The sequence below is a fragment of the Pimephales promelas genome, chromosome 11 (assembly GCF_988280905.1).
Source record: "Pimephales promelas chromosome 11, fPimPro1.hap1.1, whole genome shotgun sequence".
NCBI classification, from domain to species: domain Eukaryota; kingdom Metazoa; phylum Chordata; class Actinopteri; order Cypriniformes; family Leuciscidae; genus Pimephales; species Pimephales promelas.
In genome coordinates this window covers 6,849,988-6,872,662 of record NC_142779.1, presented here as the reverse complement: position 1 = coordinate 6,872,662, position 22,675 = coordinate 6,849,988, and the positions used below count along the sequence as shown (strand labels likewise).

At 37.8% G+C, this 22,675-nt stretch overlaps 1 protein-coding gene across 5 annotated transcripts in view; it reads right to left on the bottom strand.

The window, feature by feature from the left end:
• The window catches only part of dlg5a (discs large MAGUK scaffold protein 5a), a 61,187-nt gene that overhangs the window by 20,703 nt on the left and 17,809 nt on the right, over window positions 1–22,675 (bottom strand). For all 5 annotated transcript variants that reach the window (XR_016145497.1, XM_089116841.1, XM_039671993.2 and 2 more), the window contains exons 4-16: window positions 21,086–21,229; window positions 18,820–19,003; window positions 15,650–15,909; window positions 14,088–14,400; window positions 12,324–12,554; window positions 9,982–10,166; window positions 9,775–9,900; window positions 7,106–7,238; window positions 6,000–6,127; window positions 5,716–5,891; window positions 5,497–5,600; window positions 3,386–3,478; window positions 1,053–1,931 (exon numbers count right to left, since the gene is read on the bottom strand). Coding sequence is in view for 4 of the 5 variants with exons in the window: in XM_089116841.1 (XP_088972967.1) it covers window positions 1,053–1,931; window positions 3,386–3,478; window positions 5,497–5,600; window positions 5,716–5,891; window positions 6,000–6,127; window positions 7,106–7,238; window positions 9,775–9,900; window positions 9,982–10,166; window positions 12,324–12,554; window positions 14,088–14,400; window positions 15,650–15,909; window positions 18,820–19,003; window positions 21,086–21,229 (2,956 nt within the window). In the remaining variant the exon portion in view is untranslated. The remainder of the gene's footprint in view (window positions 1–1,052; window positions 1,932–3,385; window positions 3,479–5,496; window positions 5,601–5,715; window positions 5,892–5,999; window positions 6,128–7,105; window positions 7,239–9,774; window positions 9,901–9,981; window positions 10,167–12,323; window positions 12,555–14,087; window positions 14,401–15,649; window positions 15,910–18,819; window positions 19,004–21,085; window positions 21,230–22,675) is intronic.

Sequence of the window (22,675 nt, the reverse complement as noted above, 5' to 3'; positions counted from 1 at the left end):
AAACACCCACACACACACACACAGCATTAGATAATTCAAAATACAATTCTTTAGAAAGTTATGAATGTTTCTACATATTATAGAATATCCTAAAAAATGGCTGGTTGGCTAATAAAAATAACATTTTTCACATCACATTCAAAATATTGATGTGGTTGCTACTATAATCACTATAAAGATATTTTCCTTACAAAAGCCCATCGCTTCGCTTCAGAAGGCATTTATTAACCCCCTGGAGTTGTATGGATTACTTCTGGATGGATGTGCTTTTTAGAGCTTCAAAAACTTGTGCACTATTCAATGCCATTACAAAGCTTAAAGGGATACTCCACCCAAAAATGAAAATGCTGTCATTGTTCACTCACCCTCAAGTTGTTGCAAACCTGTATGAGTTTCTTTTGTCTACTGAACACAAAGGAAGATATTTTGAAGAATGATTGGAACTTTGGCACCATTGACTTCCATAGTATTTTTTTTTCTCCTATGGAAATCAATGGTGCCAAACAACTTTTTGGCACCAATCGTTCTTCCAAGTATCTTACTTTGTGTTCAGCAGAAGAGAGAAACTTGAGGGTGAGTAAATGATGACAGAATTTTCATTTTTGGGTGGAGTATCCCTTTAAAAGAGCCAGTATATTATTTAACATAACTGATTGCGTTCAGCTGAAAGAAGACATATACACCTAGGATGGATTGAGGAAAAAAAAAATTTTGGGATAGGCTTAATTTTTGGCTGAAATATTCCTGTAATACTACTTCTACTATGTTTCTGACTCAATATGTGTCATATACTAAAATGTATATTTTAGTAAGTGGAAAATACTAGATTATATTACTATTATTAGCCAATTATAAAACATTCATACTAATAAAAGAACGCCAAGTTAGTCTTCTGCATATTATCATCAACGTGTGTCAGCACTTCTAACGTTCTCTTCCCCTCTCTCTCTTTCTCTTTATTCCTGGTGCAGTGGGAGATCAATCTCAGGCTGCGAGGCTAATTAAAACAGAGCCGGCTGGCGGTGTCGAGCCCAGCGGATCTATAAATTCACCTGGAAGCTCTGGAGAGCAATGGTCTGAGGAGTCATCCTGCGCCTGAGGGCCGGGGCCGATTTGGGCCTTGGACGCTTCACTTCTGGTTCCTCCGGCCGCATCCGACCAATGTCCTCCTCGCAGGACTTCCTGGAGCTCAAGACCTTGCCCTCGCGCCCCACCTCGGTGAAGTACAGGTTCCCGTTGCGGTCCTCCTGCTTGGGATCGGGGATAGAGATCGTGGTGATGGTGGACTCTGAGGTGGAGCTTCCCTGATGTTTGTGCTTGAACTTGAAGGAGTCGCTTCGCGTGGGTGGGGTTGGAGGTGTAGGGGAGGAGTCCGCTTTCAAAGGTTGAGGCGAATGGTAGTCCGTCTTCGAGGTTGAATCTGGCCTTTTGAAGGCGTCGGCTTCAAAGATGGATTTCCTTTGCTTGGGTGACCTGTAGATGGAGAGTTGCGCCGGGCTGTCAGTTGACATGGAAACACCCACCACCATTTTAGGCCAAGTGCCGCCACTGTGTTTCTTCTCTAAGGTGGTATCCAGGGAAACGCATTCGGGGCCGACTGACTCGGAGCGGGTGTAGCAGACCTCCTGAAAGGCACTGCCGCTGTAGCGGGCCAGTCCCAGCTCTGAAGCGGGTCGGAGTGTGTTAGGGTGCAAGGTGGCGATTGGGTAGACCTTCCTTTCGGAATAACCACTCTCCTCCGTGTCAGTCCTTGTCCTTCTTCTCTCGCCGCCCGCGTCCCCGCTATAAATGTCCGTCTGAGTGGAACTGTTGTGTTTGAGGTTTCTGCTGTTTCGTGAATGAACATCTGACAGGTGGATTCTGCCGTTAGATTTTTCGGCCTCCCTCAGGCTCTCAAAGATGTTCTGCCCCGATGTGCTCCGAGGAAAGAACTGTTAATGGACAGGTTCAACGTGACTGGCATAGTTAAAACACCACAACATCAATAATACAAACATTCAGAGGCACAGTACATAACCACAATACTGTTACTGTGGCTTATTTCATAAAAGGTCGGTTTTAGAGGCTACACTAGTAAGTTTGAGCAAACTCTGGATTTCTGGCTTTAAGAAAATGGATTGGTTTTAGTGATGTTCATTGCTGTGGTAACTTGCACTGCCTAGCGTGATATCTGAATAAAAGATTGCGAACCAAAACTGGCCTAATCGGATGCAAGCAAGATGACAAATGACATATAGATGATGCAATCAAGTCACTTCCGATTCACTCTCAACTTTTAAAATTGCTAAACTTCCATTTTCATTTACACTCTTTGTGAACCTCATATGTGAATTATTAATTAAATACATTTAGTCGATTCACTTGTATTTAGTCTGATATTTTCTGCTCCCTTCTCAAACTTTAGTCCTGCCTTGTAGGAGATGCATTTAAACTCATGATATTTTTCAGAACGGTCTCTTAATCTTCAGAAGAAAAATGAAATTGTGTCAACTCTCTAGGAAGAAGTGAATCAAACTGAAGCTCTTCATACGTCATGTGATTGGCTGTCACACTTTCAGGTACACATGCTCTAGATTTTTTCTAAACTCTTAACCAACTCTGAAACTCAAGAGTTTGTTCAGCTAGCGTTGTGTAACAGGCCACAGGTCTGTTAGAGTTATTTCATCCACATTTACTCATTGCTAAGCTCCACCCCAATTCATGTTCTTCATGTTTCTTTGGGAATGAGGGAATTTGGGAATCCACAGAATTTGTTTAAAGTTAAAAAAAAAAACCTGTGTTTATGCTTTCAGGTAACCTTGTGTAACCATGTTTGAGAAATTACAGGTAAATACAAAAAAAAAGTATATTTGAAGAGTTCAGATGCAAAAGCCTCTAAGTGCCATTTGAAATTTTCTTCTAGAACGATGATTTTTATCAAGCTTGTATATTTAAGTTCAGTGATTTCACTTAAATTGCAATGATAATTACCTATTAATTGTTATTTAAGTGAAATTACTGAACTTAAATAAACAAGTTTGATAAAAATCATCATTAAAGAAGAAAATTTCAAATGGCATTTAGAGGCTATTGCATCTGAACTCTTCATTTATAAAATTCAGTTTAAATGTTATCTTAATGGTTAGTATTGGGGTTAGAGGGGTTTTGTCAACTTTTTTCAAAGAAAAAAAATGGTTAGCATTGGTCGGTAACTGATTACTGAAAGCAGTAATGAGAACAACTACAAACTAGCCTATTTTCCAAACCTGACTTCCTCAGTAATGCTTCAGAGTTGGAATTCTAACTGCTGTCTCAAATACGACTTGGAATAAATGTCACGGCAGCACCTTGGCATGTGGTAATGAGAGCGGCGCACACGCTCAGACAGCAGTGAGAGAACAATCACCTTCATGAGGGAGAGAGCGAGCGAGTCCCTGCCGCCCCTCAGCAGAGCCTCACATTCACTCAGAGATTTGTTATCCAGAGCGATCCCATTTATCTAGGGAAGGAGAAATTTAGGTCAGCGCTTCACCAAAGAAAAGTGCCAGCAGACTTTTCAATCCTTCAGTTTTTCAAACTCAGAAATGACTTCGGAAACTTGAGAACAGAGACAATTGAAGCCTGGTGAATGAAAGGATGGAGAACTTTTAAGATCTCCAGTTCAGATAAACCCTTCCATCTTTTTAAACATAAAGGGATTGTTCACTCAGAAATAAAAATTCTGTCATGGGTTTACTCACCATCAAGTCCTTCCAAACCTAAACCGACTGACTTTCTACTGATAGACAAAAGCAGAGAAATGTTGAAAGATGTGTACTAGTCATTTAATGATACTGTATGGAAAAAAAAAAAATAACCCTGGTATCAAAAAGTGGTCAGTGATCAAAAAGTACTGAACTGGCCCACTCGTTCTCTCAGGTCAGCTGACCAACTGCTCCTAAATGTGCCTAAAACAAAGCGCAAGTTAAAAGGAGACCGTGCTTTTGCTGTAGCAGCTCCGAAATTGTGGAACGATCTACCTTTGAACATTAGACAGGCATCATCATTGCCTGTTTTTAAGTCTCTTCTAAAAACCTATCTTTATTCTTTGGCTTTTTGATAAGTTAAACTGAAAATCCAGGTTTGGTTTTGGTTATATTGATTTTATTGTTTCATTGTATGGCTGTGTAAGGCTTTTTATGTATGTATTGTTTTACTGTACATGTCAGTCATGAAACTGATAATCCAGGTTAGGTTAGATTGATTTTATTGTTTTCTTCTATGGTTATGTAGGGCTTTTTTATATATGTATTGTTTTACTGTACAGCACTTTGTGTCCCAATTTTTTGGGAATTTAAAGTGCTCTATAAATAAATCTTGCTTGCTTGCTTGCTTGAACTTGTTAATTATCAAAAATAGCTCTCAAATCAAATATGGTGCTATTAGACATCAGGTCAGCAACACAAAAGAACCAATCGTGTCCAATTTCAAAAGGCATTTATGTGATTTTGTAGTATATACAAAGAACGTAGTACATTTGAGTACTAAACATAAGTGTTATTAGATGACTTTTTATAGTCTATCAGTGTTATTGTTAACAAACTATTAAAATATATTTTGTTAATCGAAATAAAGATTAAGATTAAAGAAAATTTAAACAATGAAAATTTTTAAATGTTGCCTTGAACTAAAACTCTTCTAAAACCATTTAGAAATATTTTTAAAACAAAACCTACTAAATGTCAAAAGCACATAAAATTACTAAAATCAAATTGTAAATTGAAAACAAAAATAAAAGCTAATTGAGAATTTTGAAGGAAAACTAACACTGGAAAAAATTATTGTTCCTCAATTTAAGCTATCATGATTAATTTTTAAGATTTGAAAATATTACACTAGTCATATGGCAAACTTTTTGGATACCTCTGTTGGTATTTTTGTGTCATTTTGAAGTTCACAAGTCCCCGTTTACTTCGAAGAGTGTACTGGCTACCTTTTTCCATATAATTAAACTTTGCTCATGTTTCCTAAATGGCAAACCATACAGGTTTTCAACACTATGACTGCGAATAAACCATGACGCAGTTTTCATTTTTGAGTGAACTATTATATATCATGACAAGATCCAGCAAATGTGGTAGCACTATTGATTGAGCCGTCTGACATGGCAGATACTGGAGCCAAAAGGTTACAGATATCAACTACCTAGTATCTAGCATGAGAGTTAAAGTAACACCTGATCTGTTCTCAGGATTAACATCTGTGTTACTTATCACCAGAGTGGCAGATATCGCTTAGCACATCACCTGTCTTATATTCAGGCATCTCCATTTAGGGAGTGGAGTGGATTTGATTGGCAATTCGTCTAATCAGCCCCCGTGCATTTAAGATAAGTAGGCTAACTGGATTAAAAATATGCTTCAGCTAGGAGATTGGATGAAAGCTAAGGTCAGACTTTTATAAGAGCAAAATGTATCCTTGACAGCAGCGATCTTCCTTCAATTTGAGAAAGGATCGCATTACTGCTTGATGACTTACGGCAATGAGGCGGTCTCCGATGGTAAGAGATCCCTCTCTGGCAGCTGGGCTGCCCGGTGCGATAGCAGCCACGTACACGCCACCCTCAAGAGTGATACCAGCGTCTGGGAGGGTGCAGACCAAAATTAAGGGTCATTAATAAGAAAATGAAGGAAATTAGCCATAGGAACGGTCAAATGAGTTGGGGGAGATGTGGGACGTTAAAGAGGTAAGTGATACCTTTGTGTCCGATGAGATTAATGTGGACAGGAGTAACCAGTCTTCCTCCTAAAGATTTTCTCCTGCGAACGACCATATTGATTAGCCCGCCTCCGTTAAGTACGGCTTTGATGACCTGCTTCCTGTCTTTGTGAGTCAGGTCCACATCATTTATCTTCAGAAGCCAATCATTCACCCTATTGAGAAAGAGGCACAGCCAGTCAGGACAAAGCTATAAGCAGGGAAATGAATGTAGAATCATTCCAGAGGGCATTATCGGAAAAACACTCAATATCTGAATTCACCTCAATCTTCCATCCGCGATACTTCCTTTGTCCACCCTGGTCACAAATATCCCACAATCCCCTGGTAAATATGGATCATTCACCCCCTCTGCAATATCAAACCCCATTGCCTTCAAATCCATGTCGTCCTGTTGGGAGGATATTGATGGAGAGACAGATGAGACCTCTCCACATGGAGAAAGAAATAAACTAAAATGAAGGTAAAGTGATGTGAATGAGCATCCTAGAACCAAATAAAACAATTATAGGTTATACCTTTCTGACAAATGAATTTAATTTGCAGGCATTTGTATTTGCTGTGTTAGTATTTTCCTCTCAGAGTTAAAAAGTAGGGTTTTACCGTTTTCGAAAATGGTAAAACCCAACTGTTTAACTCTGGGGGAGTTGTAAAATGAGCCTATTTCCAAAAAAAGTGGAGTATCCCTTAAAGGAGTAGTTCACTTTTCAAAAAACTTTTGCTGATAATTTACTCACCCCCATGTCATCCAAGATGTCCATGTCATTCTTTCTTCACTCGAAAAGAAATTAAGGTTTTTGATGAAAACATACCAGGATTTTTCTCCATATAATGGACTTCATTGGGAACCAAACGGTTCAAGGTCCAAAAGACAGTTTTAGTGCAAACTGCAAACTGTTCAAAGGCTTTAAACGATTCCAAAATGAATAAGGGTCTTATCATGCGAAACGATTGCTCATTTAAAAACATAATAACAAAGTTTAAGTTTTATAAGCTCAAATGCTCGCCTTGCTCTGTTCTGTGATGCGCATTCGTGACTCTCCTGTTCGAACTCGTTCATCAGAATGAACAAATCTTTTTCCGAGTCAATTGGTTAATTTCATTCGTTGAATGAACCAAATGACATGAAAAAAGATTTGTTTATTTTGATAAACGAGTTTGAACAAGAGAGTCACGAACGCGCATCACATCCTGGAATGTTTTCATCAAAAACCTTCATTTCTTTTCGACTGAAGAAAGAATGACATGGATATCTTGGATGACATGGGGGTGAGAAAATAATCAGCAGAAGTTTTTTGAAAAGTGAGCTACTCCTTTAAGATACCTTCATCCCTTTTAGCTGTAGTGCTTTGGATTTCTGCATTCTTACCCGATCCTTCTCAAACTCCACCACCTCAGTCTCCCACTCTAATGAGTCTGTGTCTATGGCTGAATCATGGGAGCTGTGAACCATTAGATGGCAAAAACGCGCCTCCTTTTCCAACTGGCTCTCCATCTTCTCCCTTTGTTGGTAGAGAGCACAAAACAAGACAGACTATTTTCTCTTCCATCTCTCCAAACAGTCATCTAATTCATCTCACGCCCACAAAAACCAACACAAAATACAAAGTCAAAAGTCAACAGTCTTTGCTAAGAACATCACTTTGTTTAAAAAGCTGCTGATGCAAGACTGGGAAAGCCTCTGTCCTACAGGCCATTTGGATAATACGGCTTGGCATCATGGTCTCTTATTGGCACAGTTTGTGCAATCTAGAAACACCTGTGCTAAATGGAGATGTTATAAAAGCAGCATCAAGGTCACACCTCAAAACTAGGTAGAACAAAACAGGATCAAGGAGTTGGGGAATACTGGCAAACTGTCACTATGATTCATAGACTGAGAGGGAGGAAAGCCTGGAGGGCATTAGTGACGTAAGAAAAGTCTAGTGCAAGAGGGTGGGGGTGCTCTGGAGTTTTAACCAGTGCCCCCTACTGAAGCAGGAATTTGATACGACGCATACCGCGTCCCAATTCATATTCTATCCGTCCTAAATAGTATTGGAAATTGAAATTGGAAATGTCCCAAATCGTAGCATGTTGAAATGAGTATTCAAAAGATACCCGGATGGTCTACTTTTTTGCTGTTAGAATCTACTGTGATCCGTGCACACTCTAAAGGCTAATATTGCCCACAACCCATTGCGCGTTGGACGAGGATTCGATTAATGCTACAAACACGAATAAAGTGTTAAACTACAAACTTGACGGATATGCGAATCCGAAGGTTAAAAGACAAGTTCGGCATTTTACAATTAAAGCCCTGTTTTAAGATCGTTTCTGATGAAATAGAATGGTAAAGATTGTTTTTTAGACAGATGCTGCTGTCCCGACAATTTTTAGTTTCTGTGGTTGCACCCCCACACCTCTACAATGGTAGCATAGGTGCACAGGAACAATCCTTCATAAAACGCATAAAACTTTAGTTTACAAAGACGTGAAACTCACCGAGTGGTCTGGGATATGCTTACACAAAAATCACTGCAAAAGATGCTTTCCAACAGGTTATCATAGTTTTTGTACAACTCCATTGACTGGTATTGTATGTTCTGTGATGTACGGTATTACTTCGCCACCGGGAACGGAAATGGGGTTGTCTGTATTCTTTCTGTAGTCTTATGCAGTCGCGGTATCGTAGGCTATACTACACAAGTGGTTTGCTTGCAATTGGCAAAGGTGCATTATCGCCACCAACTGGGCTGGAGTGTCTATTATTCAAGCTCTCAACGAAAGAATGTACGGTTGTGAGGCGTTCGGAAAAATAGGTCTACAGTTTTACAACGAATGGTAAAACACATATTGAAAAGCATCTTTTGCGGCGATTTTTGTCTGAGCATATCCAGCCCGATCTCACGACCAAGTCGTACGAATTCGACGAATGATTAAAAAGTGGCTAATTCGTAACAATTCATACGACCTCACTCGTACGAATTAATACAATTTTGCTAAATCGTACATATTTTACGGATTGGCCAATTCGTATGAATTCGTACGAATGACCTACCCCTTACCCCGCCCCTAAACATAACCGTCACGTGGGTTTAGGCAAATCGTACGTATTAGTACGAGTGAGGTCGTACGAATTAGTACGAATTAGCCACTTTTTAATCATGCGTCGAATTCGTACGAATTGGTCGTGAGATAGTGTTGGCATATCAGTGAACACCCCAAACCACTTGGTGAGCTTCAAGTCTTTGTAAACTAAAGTTTAATGCATTTTATGAGGGATTGTTCCTGTGCACCTATGCTACCATAGTAGAGGTGTGGGGGTGTAACCACAGAATCGAAAAAAAAAAAATTCTCGGGACAGCAGCATCTGTCTAAAAAACAATCTTTACCATTCTATTTCACCAGAAACGATCTTAAAACAGGGCTTTAATTGTAAGATTTAGATAAAGGGGTTTGAGTGATTAATTAGTATCTAACCTGACAAAAAGATCCTTAATTAATGTTATCCACATTATATTTAATCTGCAACAGCATTGTGCTCTTTTGTAAAGATACGTTTGGTCATTGCAATTTGCATAATGATACATTAAAAAAATGAAACACATGACTGGAAAAAAAAACCCACGACTGGAAGATCAACATGCTACTATATTTCTGTAAGAAACTGTAGGAAATTAAATTGAATGTGGAGGATTTTAACTGTGAAATGATGATAGACAGGGCAGTTTAAACAGTGACAGGATGCGTGTAACTAAGTGGCAGAGCTGTCCGTTAAAGACGCTGTTATGACGAAGAAGTATGTCCCAAAGCTTGCATACTAGTCTGCTACACACTCAAAAGTGTTTACTTTTTCTTAGCAAAACCTATTTACCTTTTACCTATCAATTATTTATTTATTTAATGTTATTTTGCATTATTATATTATTTATTACTTTATTAATTTAAGCATTCATATTTATAAGAGGTTGGGTGTAAATGTAAATCAAATGCCTCATATTATCGGTCAAAAACTGACAGAGATTGGCAGAAAAGCAGGACTAAAAAAGTGTATACTTGAGCTCTTTAAGTTCCCTGGCCGCATCGTTCCGCTGTTTCCTCATGTCGTCAAGATTCCGCAGGGCATCAGCCAGATCGCTGACGGCACGGTCTCTCTCTCTGCGCAGGTTATCACATAACGTCCTGCCAAAACACAGCAAACACGCGCTCAGGGGTCAGCACCAACAGTTGCTTATTTTAGATAAACTCAATGTCAAACGGTACCGTATGCTCTCTCTCTCAGCAACAATCTTGTCTCTTTCCTGAAAGGCCCAATCTCTGCGACACTTGGCCACCTCTGCCTCCTGCACGGCCTCCTTCAGCTCCTGAGACATGGCCTCACACTGCTTCCTCAACACATCGATCTCCTTATTGGCACGCTCCATGTCCAGCGTGGCAGAGTCTTGTTTCTGTAGCAAAAACATCCATGATGAATATGACTGCAAGACAATTTCATCCCCCAAATTAAGACATCTGTAAAGTCATATTAGTGAAATGAGTTATATACTGTAGGCTTCAACAGGGAGGTGAAAATAGCAACTTTGAGCCTAAGCTAGAGAGACCTCTAGTGGACTTGAACGGCACTGCTGCTTCAGCTTCAAGAGGCTGAATAAATCGGCTTTGGGGTTTTTCTACTGGAATAATCCAATGGCTCACAGCTTATGAGATTTTTATGAGCTTTGTGGTTTGAAGTGTTTGTTTCTGTGTGAATACTGGTGTGAAAAATCAAAACAGGCATGAACAAAGGTGAGGATGCCCCTTATTAGACATGTCTGCTCGTTGAACAGCAGATAACTGTGATGACAGCTGTTAAATATCTCTAATAAAAACATGAATCATAATGGTCAAATGCAATTTAAAATATCACACTAGTTTTTGAGTCATGGAGCAGCAGAAACACAAGTTACTCTGAATCTAATACATAATATATTAAAATGTGTTATAAGGGTGCTGATGCTACCGTTCATGAGTTTGGGTAACATATTAATGCTTTTGAAAGAAGTCTATTATACTCATCGAGTCTGCCTTTACTCAATCAAAAATACAGTAAAACAGTAAATTGTCAAATAATACTACAATTTAAAATAAGTGTTTTCTATGATATTATGTTTTAAAATGTAATTTATTCTTGTAACGCCAGTCTTCACTGTAAAATGATCCTTTAGAAATAATTTTAATACTCCAATTTTGGTATTTAAGAAACATTTATTATAATTATTAATGCTGAAACCAGTTGTGCTGCTTAATATTTTTTTGTGGATACCGTGATACCAAACTTTTGAATGGTAGATTACAATATTTATAGATTTCGACCATAGAAATAGTTTAGAAGTAAACGACAGTCAAACATAGAAACACTTCATTACGAATGTTGAATCTGAAGATTAGAGAGAGAGAAGAGAGAGATGGGGGCTAAGGCCCTGCGTGTGTGTGTGTGAATATGACAGTTGAGTTTCAAATTCATGAACATTTATTCAATGTAAGTCTATTAGATTTTTTAGCCTGCTTTTCCATCCCCTGTGTTGAACACATAGACTGTAAAAAATATGGACAAAGCTCCTGTGACGTCACCCATAGACTTTCTGAAGAAAAGTTTTAAGGCTGTTTATGGGGGGTATGGGTGGCGCCATATCGGAAAATCTTGGGAAATACAAAATACAAATGTTCAGAAAGGATACAGAGGTGGTATGATGTGTTGTGTCAGATCATGGCCGAGACGTCAAATTCCACTCGGCGCAGCCCGTTATCAGCTGTCAATCAAAGTTAACCGCCCTTATTTGTCATACGTTTTACATCTAAATATGATCTAAACTAATGAGTCAGAAAAAAAAAAAATCACCCCCCTCACAATTGTCAGGCACTCAGAAGCTATAGAAAAATACAATAAAAGTCCATGGGACCAACCTGTAAACGCATGAATTTATGCTGTGAAAACTAACATTTTAACATGGGGTCTATGGACATTTGCTCCCTTTTGGGACTTTTTGGCGGATTTTAGATGTATTGCAGTTTTTCGCTCTTCCGGGTAGGCTTAATTTTTCAGATTAGAATGTTGCCGCTTGGTTGAACATCGTAGGTCCGAGTGCTTATAAAAGTAAGAGCACACCTGTCCTCAATAAGCCGGTCGATTTGACACCTCATTCATAGGTGTATAACAAACAATGCAGGACGAGTTACGGAAGCACCACTAAAAATAAATAACTTAACTATAAACAATTCCATGATTCATTTTTCTAATTTGTGAATCTTGTTTATAGGAATGGGGTAGGAGCTTGTAAGATTTTTTTCTTCATCCTACTCCTGTTGTTTTTTGTCATGGAATGTACTTTGTGTTGGTTGGATTTGTTAAATTGTTCTTGTGGTATTTCGTGTTGCATTACCATGAAAAGAGAATAGAAAAATAAATGAAAAAATGAAATGAAATTTTACTTTCATTTATCAGTCTTTTTAGGCCTGGAAAATTCCTTACATCTTCCAGGTTTTCCATAGAAGACGGGATGTAGCTTCAGAATATGAAATCCGTTTACTAATAAATTTCATTAATGTGAGCAATATGTTGTAAGCACCTGTCTGGCCTGATAGTATTCCCGTAGTAACTGGTCTCTCTGGATGATGGCTTCTGTTCTCTCTTTCCTGGCCACATCTCTTTCCTCCCGCACGGTCTCAATGTCTTTACAAGCCTGACTCAGCTCTTTCTGGGCCTCCGCTTTGTCCTTCACTTCATGGCAGTATTTTTCCAGCAGCTCGTTTCTCTCACAGATGGCACGGTCTCGATCCACCAGCGATGAATTTAGCTCCTACAAAAAGACACCAACGTCAGCGACAGTTATACGCTATTGATTTAAAGTGCTTTTTCAAAACGACATGTTATATTCACTGGCCACCTAACACAAACTTGGCAACAGAAAGGTGATTTACAGAACTGAGCATTTTATAACAAGGCCCATTCCAACTTCTTGAATACTGTATATGTACGGGATACAGCGACTGCTGACCGTAAAGATCAGGGTTTCCATCCACCTATTTGTGTGTGCATTTTAGGATATTATATTAAAAAAAGGGGAGTGCATAAGACTAACATGACACCTTCATAGTCATGACATATGTTATGAATTTGAAGTTTTATGCATGTTTGTGACAACTGTCATTAAGTGTAATTTGCTCAGTTATGACATTTTCAATGCCAAAATGACATTGTTTGAGATGTATTTTACACCTTGACATAAACCAATACAACCTAACCTGTCAGTGTCTTTGTCATGACACCTTGACATTACTAAGACAACACAACCGGTCATAAACATGACATAGCAGATTAATTATCAAACTTAAGAAACCACCTAGCTTTATTGGTTAAGATCACATTAAACTATCATGCGGTTGGTTTTGACATTGGCTGTCATGAAGACATTATATCTTTTTAATGACAAATTCAATTTGTACCACTGTAGTTAAGGTCATGATTCATGACACAGTTATAATGGCCTCATGACAGCCAATGTCAAAGCCAACCACATGAGTTTAACTTAATTTTATGTCAAGTTGTCATGACAAAGACACTGACAGGTTATAATGTTGTGGTTTATGTCAAGATGTCATAACAACATCTTAAACAATGTCATATTTGCATTCAAAGTTGTCATAAACATGCATAATCCCTACTTCATATTCAAGACGTGGTTATGAAGATGTCATGTCAGTCTTATGCACACCCCTTCAAGTAGTGTTACCAAAAAAACACTGAATGGAAAAGCCAAGATGCGCATAAATAAATAAAAAAATGTTCATACAAAACGAATACGATCAATGGAGGCAGATTGCTGTTATCCAATAAGATATCAAATAAATCCCTCAATGCGCATCTAATAATTAATGTGACTTTGCCTCAACAGTGGACGTGATTGGATAGCTAGACTAACCAGCAGACCAATTTCATTGCACGGCTTCTCAATTGATGATTTTGAAATGCCTGAGCCAAAGTCTGTCATCAGAATGATTTGAGATAATGACCTCCCAGAAGCGTCTCACACGACTGCATTCCCAAACATTAGGCATCCGACGCAAGATAACATGACAGTGTTTATTGCATTTCATCAGCACGCTCTGAGAAGCAAGTCATTTACGATGTAGGAAAAAAGAGCCACCCGATCGCAGCAATATCCATTTTTATAACAGATATTTTGCACTAATTTCCTAGGAAGTGACAATTTTATTCTTTTGAACACATGGGATGGAAACGCTGCTTTGTTCGCATATATTTATGACATTCTAACTTTGAATGGAAACATAGCTAATATGTTGTCTGGCATCAGTTATTATAGAGGTGTAACCTGTCGGAGAGCTTCCAGCTCCTCACTGGCCACCACCCTCTCAGAGGAGGTGTTTTTGAGCCGGGCTTCGGCCGCTTCCAGCTCCGTCTGAAGCTTGTCCACCTCTTTAATGACCTGGTCCCTCTCGCTCATGATCAGTCTGTATTCATTAAACACAGAATCCCGCTCCTCCTTGTACTTCTCTCCATCCTTCACCGCCTTCAGCTGGAAGTTCTTGTAGCGTGTCACCTCCGACTGAAGTCTCTCCATCTCTCTCTGCAGCTCCTTGTTCTGTGCTGAGGCCTTATTCAGCTCCTGCTGCACCGAGTCAAATCTGAAGGGGTTCAAATAAAACATGAATGATTTTATTATTATAATGCTTAAGTACCACTTTTATAAGTGGGGAATGTTAATTGATGAACTGAAACAAATCTTTTTCCGAGTCATTTGGTTCATTCAACGAATTTACTCGGAAAAAGATTCGTTCATTTTGATGAACGAGTTCGAACAGGAGTGTCACAGAACAAAACAGAGCAAGGCGAGCATTTGAGCTTATAAAACTTAAACTTTGTTATTTTTATTTTTTTTAAATGAGCGATCGTTTCGCTTGATAAGACCCTTATTCATCGTCTGAAATCGTTTAAAGCCCTTTGAACAGTTTGCACTGTGCACTGCAACTGTCTTTTGGACCTTGAACCGTTTGGTTCCCATTGAAGTCCATTATATGGAGAAAAATGCTGGAATGTTTTCATCAAAAACCTTAATTTCTTTTCGACTGAAGAAAGAAAGACATCGAAATCTTGGAAGACATGTAGGTGAGTAAATTTTCAGCAAAAGTTTTTTGAAAAGTGAACTACTCCTTTGAGCATTTGCCTATTTAAATCCAAACAGTCACTTTCTGGGGGGCCGGGCAGTGTATTTTATGTAATGCCCGTCATTCCAACGCATTCTTATTATAGGGCGTCATATAATGATGCTTTTGAAATTACGTCTAAATCCAGCGCACATGGCACCCTTTAGTGTCAATATAACACGCGGGGTAGGGTTAGACCACTAGGAGGCGCCTTCAGGCCCATAAATGTCTGCGTCTCATTTAGACTCTAAAGGGTGCCATGTGCATTGGATGTAGACAAAATGTCAAAAGCGTCAGTATATGACGCCTTGAGATGAGAAAGAGCTGCTCATTCACAACTTCTACTCATCCCTCAATCCAAATCTGATTTTGCTTTCACCTGTTTAACATGTTTTTACCACAATTCAATACATTCAGCACTTTTTGTCTCAAACTCACTAAAAATGTTTGTTTTTTTAAAAGCGGTTGATGTATGACCTTTTTGATGTTATGAAAACTTCTACACATCCCTAAATCCTTGAGTGGGAATTTGTTAAATAATCAGACAAAGCTCGGTTTAACATATTTTACCATATTTCAATTCATTCCGCACTTCTTGCCTCAGACTCAAAGCAAAAAATGCTGTAGATTATGTTTGACATGACTGTAGTTAGAAAGTTGTGGGATGTATAATCTTTGAATTTACTTGTAGAGTGTTACACAGCAGATATTGATGCTTTAAGATCCGTACCGTCTCATAGATGAAGACCACTGCTGTTGGTACTGTATAGCCGTGTCGCGCTGTTTAAGCAGAGCGTCTGTTTGTTTTTGCAAGCGCCTGTTCTCCTCCTCCACCTGCTCCAGTCGACTCAGATCAGTGTTGTGACTGGCCACCTTCTCACTGTATCTTTTACTCAAGACGTCATATTCCTTCTTCACCCCCTCCAGCTTGTCCATCGCTGTGTCGTAGAGCTTGTTTAAAACCTCTGATGACCCGTTCTCCCTGATTACCTGCATCAAAAAAAGGCTTTAATAAACCTGATTTACTGTGTGGTGGCAAAAAACAATAACATAAAAATACAAAAAATTATGAAATGAGATTAAAAAATAAAGGTTTAGCCATTTGAAACTACTTATTTGTACTAAAAAAAAAAGAAAAGGGTATTATATGTGTTCTCGACTACTGTATATTGGCCAGTCCAAAAGATACTGTATTGATATTGATTTGCAGGCATTATGCAGTAATGTAAAATGGTCACGTGTCTAAACATAATAGCCTATTTTACAATGGTTTTGAATGTGGCTCATCATATCATATTTCAGAGTCTGAACTATCAATGTTAGAAATTTGCTTTTATCTTCGCTTGAATTAAACTTGCACAATGCAAACACCAGAGGGTGATCATGAGTCTATAATACACCTACTGTACTCACATGCAAAATGCTGTCACTGCATTTATACACAAAAAGGCAACACTGCATTCAGTATTAAACAAACAGCATTTAGTTCCCTTGTTTAGTTATGCAAAATGCTGACCTATTAGAACACTATATGTCCTAATGACATAATCGAAGGCAATTCCCTGTCCGGCCAATAAACCCACACATCAGTAGGGCCCGACCAAGCCACAGAGGGATTGCATATGCCGAGTGATTGGCATCTTTATCTAACTCTCCTCTAGGCCATGTAATCAGTGCTTAGAGTATTGACTAACTGCAAAAGCCTCTGTCCTTCTCCATCAGTCAGGCAACACTTGACCTTCCAGGGTGACCTTTTCAAGCTAGCGGAGTGTGTTTTGTGTAGCCTGTGGGCAGCATAAGCACTGCTGACGGGTCAAAACACGCTTCAATCTGTGCGCTACAGAACAGATCCTTTGGCATGCCTGATGTGATAATTAAGACAAGCAGGAGATATCCTAATGTCCTGAACCTTTCCATTAGTTTTGTGGGTTTAATGCAGAAAGAAAGCCTGATGTAACAACCCGACAGGAAAAGGTTAATTCCTTCATGGCAGCAGCAGGGAGCAGACAGTGTGTTGACACGGTGGCATCTGATTGAATAATCCCCTGTCCCCTGGCTTCCGATTTATGTCAAGGTCAGATTTGGTTGCACTGCCATGGGATGCCCAGCCTTCGGATTTACAATATAAACGCTGCAGTTCATGATGCAACAGACGCACTAATCCCACAACAGTCTGCGCTGCGGGGGAACCACAAAATCTGCAATTTAATTAACCGTCCCTGGAGTTCTCCGAAATAACTCAGGGATCGATTTTGGCAGACTAACGTCACTTTCTGGCTGACGGCAGTACCATTAGGCCTGTTTCACACTGCAAGCGTAAGAAGCGCATATGTATTTTGGTGCCCGTATTAACAGGTTACATTCACACTGTGTGCATTAGCAGGACGCTGGCTGCTGCGAAGAAGCGGTTCTGAAAATAGAGTTTCACCACTGAGACCATTTCTGCCGCTTACAGCACCCTGAAGTAGAAAAGTTTGGGGTCCGTAAGATTTATTTATTATTTATAATAAATTCTTGTATTGCTCAAGGACATATCAAATTGACAGTAATGACCCAGAAAAGACTATTATAATCTTACTAGGGGCTGTCAAACGATAAATCGCATCCAAAATAAAAGTTTTTGTTTACATAATATATGTGGGTGCACTGTGTATAATTATATATATATATATATATATATATATATATATATAAATACACACACATGCTTGTATATGTTTAAGAAATATTTTCATGTATATACTGTAAATAGATTTATATATATTGCATATTATATATAAATAAATATTTTATATATAAATAATATTTTTTTCTTAAACATACATGCATGTGTGTTTATTTATATATACAAAATAATTATACACAGTGCACCCACATATATTATGTAAACACAAACTTTTATTTTGGATGATATTAATCGCGATTAATCGTTTGACAACCCTAAATCTTACAAAACATTTCTACTTAAAATAAATGAAATGATAAAAAAAATAAATGATAAACAAAATAAATGCTGAACAGTTGAGCTTTCTATTCATAGAAGAATCGTGTAAAACAAAAATATTAAACAGTACTACTGTTTTTATTGCGAACAAATTTTTTTTCTTGAGTACCAAATCAGCATATTTAATAACTTAATAGCTACACTTTGAATAAAAGTGTAGAATAAATTCCAAAGTGTAGCTATTAACAATTTAATAAGTTAATAGCTACACTTTGGAATTTATTCTAAAAGGATTTATTAGGATTTATAAAGTATATATATATATATATATATATATATATATATATATATATATATATATATAAAGGATATAAAGTTTTTTTTTTCAGATTTATTCTAAAATAATTTGGATATAATTTGGATTTAAACACGATCCCCTCCTTTGTTGATTTACTAGATTCTTCCCCTTCTTTATTAAATTTCTATAGTTATAGTTAGGGTGGCTCTAACTATAAAGTCTAATAATTCGCAAAGGCACATATGATAAAAAATTGACAATTTCAGCCATTATTATTGAAAGAAACACTCAATGTAGTAACCCAGAAATCACTTGATTTTCTGTATGGAGCCACAATAGAATACAGTGTTAGAGGTAAAGCATTACAAGTAACACGAGTCACGCATAATTACATTACTTTCTTCAAGTAACTAGTAAAGTAACACATTACATTTAAAACAAAATCTTTTTAATCTCTTTAAGTAGGGCATGTTTTTCCCCCATTTATTGGCTTACACCTCTTCTATCCCATGTTAAGAGAAATCGGGAGTAACTGTAGAAGCATTGTGCGATGTAGGGAGTAACGCAACCTTGAAAAATAAAATGTGTTCCTGTTACAGCATTTCATTTACACATGTGTATGAAACACATCTTAGTTGTCCCTGGAGTGTGTGTGTACCTGCTGTTGCTGTAGTCTCATGTCGGCCACCTCTCTCTGATCTTCAGAGTGAAGTCTCCTGAGCTCCTCACAGCTCTGTTTCAGATGGTTGTGTTCCCGAACCAGCTTGCCGTTCTCTCTTTTCATAACCTCCATCTCCTCCTTTAACTGAGACTGCTCGCTTAAGAGACGGCTGTGCTGTATGCTGATATACAAACACAAAACAAACAAACAACTCCATTTACCACATGAGAAACTGCATCACCCTTCAATTGTGCAGTCAAGTTTGCCTTTTTACATTTTTTGTGCAGTCTACTGTAGGTAAAAACAATCAGAAATGCACTGATCTAGAATAGTATCTCTACAGCATATTAGTAACTAAACAACGATTCAGTTCCAAAATCTAGTAAGCCATCTATGTAGGAATAATTTTAAGGCATCATAGGAGTGCTTTAAAACATAAGCAACATGATGTTGCTGTTCTAAGATGTCTTTTTTGGACAAATTCTAAGAAAGCTTCACACGTACCCTTTAAAGACAATGCAATTTCATAATGCATAGCAAGATGGCCAGCAAATGAAAAAAAAATGTATATATTAATATAATCGACACTTAAAAATAAAACTGAAAATCTAAATTGAATTAGTTAACTATTTTACAAATTCTTAGACAGCATCACTCGTACCCATCACAGAGAGTACAATCCCATAATGCATAGCAACAAACTCCATCCAAGATGGCCAGCAAATGAAAAAAATGTATTTATGAAATGAATAATCGACACTTAAAAATGAAATTGAAAATCAATTTTCAATCAACTATTTTACAAATTTGTAGAGAGTGCAATCCCATAATGCATTGCAACAAACTCATCCCCCCCAAAAAAATCAATTAAGCATATATTTCAATATTGAAAAATATCAATTATCTATTTCAAATCTAGCTAAAAAAATCTATTTTACCCAGGATTACTATTTTTGTTACGCATTTTATTCTTAAAAGTACAAAACAAAACAAAATAATATGTTCAGTGTTTTGGCACAGTAAAATGCAGTTCTGATATACCTCGTTTTGGCCAAATTCGAACGGGTAACTTTACTGAAATCAATTACGAATTGTGTCTTGGTGTGAGGAGCGATATTTACTTTTATTTTAATGCACAGGGCTTTTGCTCATGTAGAGCGATCTATTCTAGTTTGGATGATACCAGTAGACAAAAAGGAGGCTCAAACTGAATGAATGTGTCCGTTCTCAAGACATCAGTAATATGCAAGCAGCATGACAGAGAATGGCTGTGTGTGAGTGCGTCCTGTAATCACACACTGTTGAGGGAATGGGGAATACAGGATTAATCCCTAGTCAACTCAATCTTCATCTCTATGTGCCCAGAAATGATGGGGACAGGAGGGCATGTGTCCTTACACAGGGCATCATAATCAGATTATAGCCGCTGCACATCTGTGTATGGAGGGACGGTATTATGTTGGTGTGTGGATGACCGCACACTGGCAAACAAGGGTGAGTCAGAGACAACGGAGCAGAACAAACTTCCTAGTGTACACACTCACATATTGCCAACTGGTTTAGATAACGAGGCTACATTAAACCAATGTCATTTAAATTAATGATGACATATGACAGAGCAGTTTTACAATATCCTGTGGCAGTGCTTTCTCCATAAGACTTAGACAAGACACTGACGGGATGGTTCGCATAAAAATTCTGTCATCATTTACTCACTATCCAAACCTATTAGAAACTTTGTTCTTCTGTTGAACACAAAAGAAGATATTTATTTATTATTTTTCTGTTTTTTTGTCTAGTGTTGTTTTGGACCCCATTGACCAAAAACAGTTAAATATTCATCCAAAAAATACATTATAATCTTCTGTAGGACGGCATGACGGTGAATAAATGGTGACAAAATTTTAATCACAATAATTTCTTTTTTTTAAATTCCGTTATTGATTTTTTTTTTTTTTTTTTTGAGGTTTGGAATGATATGTATGTGGATGACTAAAAGGTGAATTTAGATTTTTGGGCGAGCTATTAATAGATATAAATATAATATAAATTATACGTTTATACATATAAAACTCCCAAACTGGGATTTACGCACATCAATATTGCATGAATTGAGCTGTTTAAAGTGCTTTAAACATTAATAAAGCCATAATGAACCTGAAGATGATGCAAGCGCTAATTAAAAACTGTGCTATACATGCAGCAGATGGCTCTTAGCCTCAACTCTCTGTGTTTAAGAGAGACATGCGGCGCCTGTACTCACTGGTAGTAGTCTGCTTCCTTCACGGCCTCCTCGCACCTCTTCAGAGTCTTGGTGTGCTGGTTCTGCAAGGACTGTAGGTCCGCCATGGCCTTCATGCACTGCGTTTTCAGACGCTCGTAGTCATGACCAGGTTTGGAATTTGGCCTTTTAGAGACAAGAGTAATCCATCAGCACTGTGTCCCTCAGTCTGCAAGGGCGGCCCAATGTTAATTGGGATAACAGAGATACACTAGTTTGGAATAACTCAAATTTTCTAAAAATTTTTTTGATAAGTCTATTATGCTCACCAATGCTGTGTTTATTTGAATAATAAAATACAGTAAAAACTGTTTCGTTTTTGCCAGCGCAAACCCTCGTTTGACGTTAAAAAACAGAGCGCTGAAAAGGCTTGGACAGGGTTATTTTTGCGGCTGACCTTTTGTATATGAATTCATAAGAGTTTTCCTTTCAGACACAAAATTTATGGGAGGAGAGTATTTAAATGAATCATGAAAGGTGATTTACAAAAGTTTGCGCTAGTCAATTTATTGATATTTGCCCCATTATTTGCCACCCAAAAAAAGCCAAACCAGATGCTAATTTGTGCTACTCTTGCTAGATTGCGTTTGGTCATTATGGAAATTATCTTGCTGTGTCTGTGTTCTTTAATTTGCACTTCATCAGTAAATCATGCGCAAAACTTTTTACTCCCATCTGCACTTTTTTGGAAATTCCCACTCACACTAATATTTAGTAAATCTGGACCTAAAAGTCTTTACTGTCACTTTTGATCAATTTCGTGCAAAATCTTACTAACCTTTCTAACTTTTGCAAGGTCATGTTTTCAACATTGTTAATATGTAATGTCTCTTTAGCACTAAATCAACATAGAATGATTTCTGAAGGATCATTCTGAAGACTTGAGTAATGTGAACATTCAGCTTCGCACTCACATAATAAAGCTGCACGACTCTGGATATATTGAAAACCACATTTGTTTCAAACAGAGATCATGATTCTCCCACAATTCTGAACGGACAACTAAACTAAAAAAAAAAATGTATTTACTAGATGTTCTGACAAAATATCAATTGCTGAAGTCTATTTAAAATGTTTAGTTGATCTGAATGAATTATTTAGAAAAAAAAACAGTTTGAATGAATGATTCAATGATTCACATATATACTTTTTGTATTTACATAAAAAAGGCATTTTCAGTTTTTGGCTAAAAGAGAAAAAAGGCAGAAACTAAGAGCTGAAAATATATGCCGCTCCACCACTTAGTGTTCAGTGTTCACTCTCGAGCAGCATTTTTTTTACTTTGTGAGTAGCTCCACTTCCAAAGATGCACAACTTCACAGAGCCTTTAAAGTTGCTGTTAAAAACTGCTAAGAATCCATTCGAGAGAGAATCGCGTTGCATTCGGAAAAAGTCGCGATTCACGATGCATTATTTGTCCCAGCCCTAGTATTTTTGATTAAATGAATCACATTTAAATCAAAATGAAATCCATTTACTTTCATAGGCTTTATTTACGTTTCAACATGTGGGTCGTTTTATTCTACATAAAGCTTGAATGGATGCAGCATTACAAAGGTGTCAGTATATAGT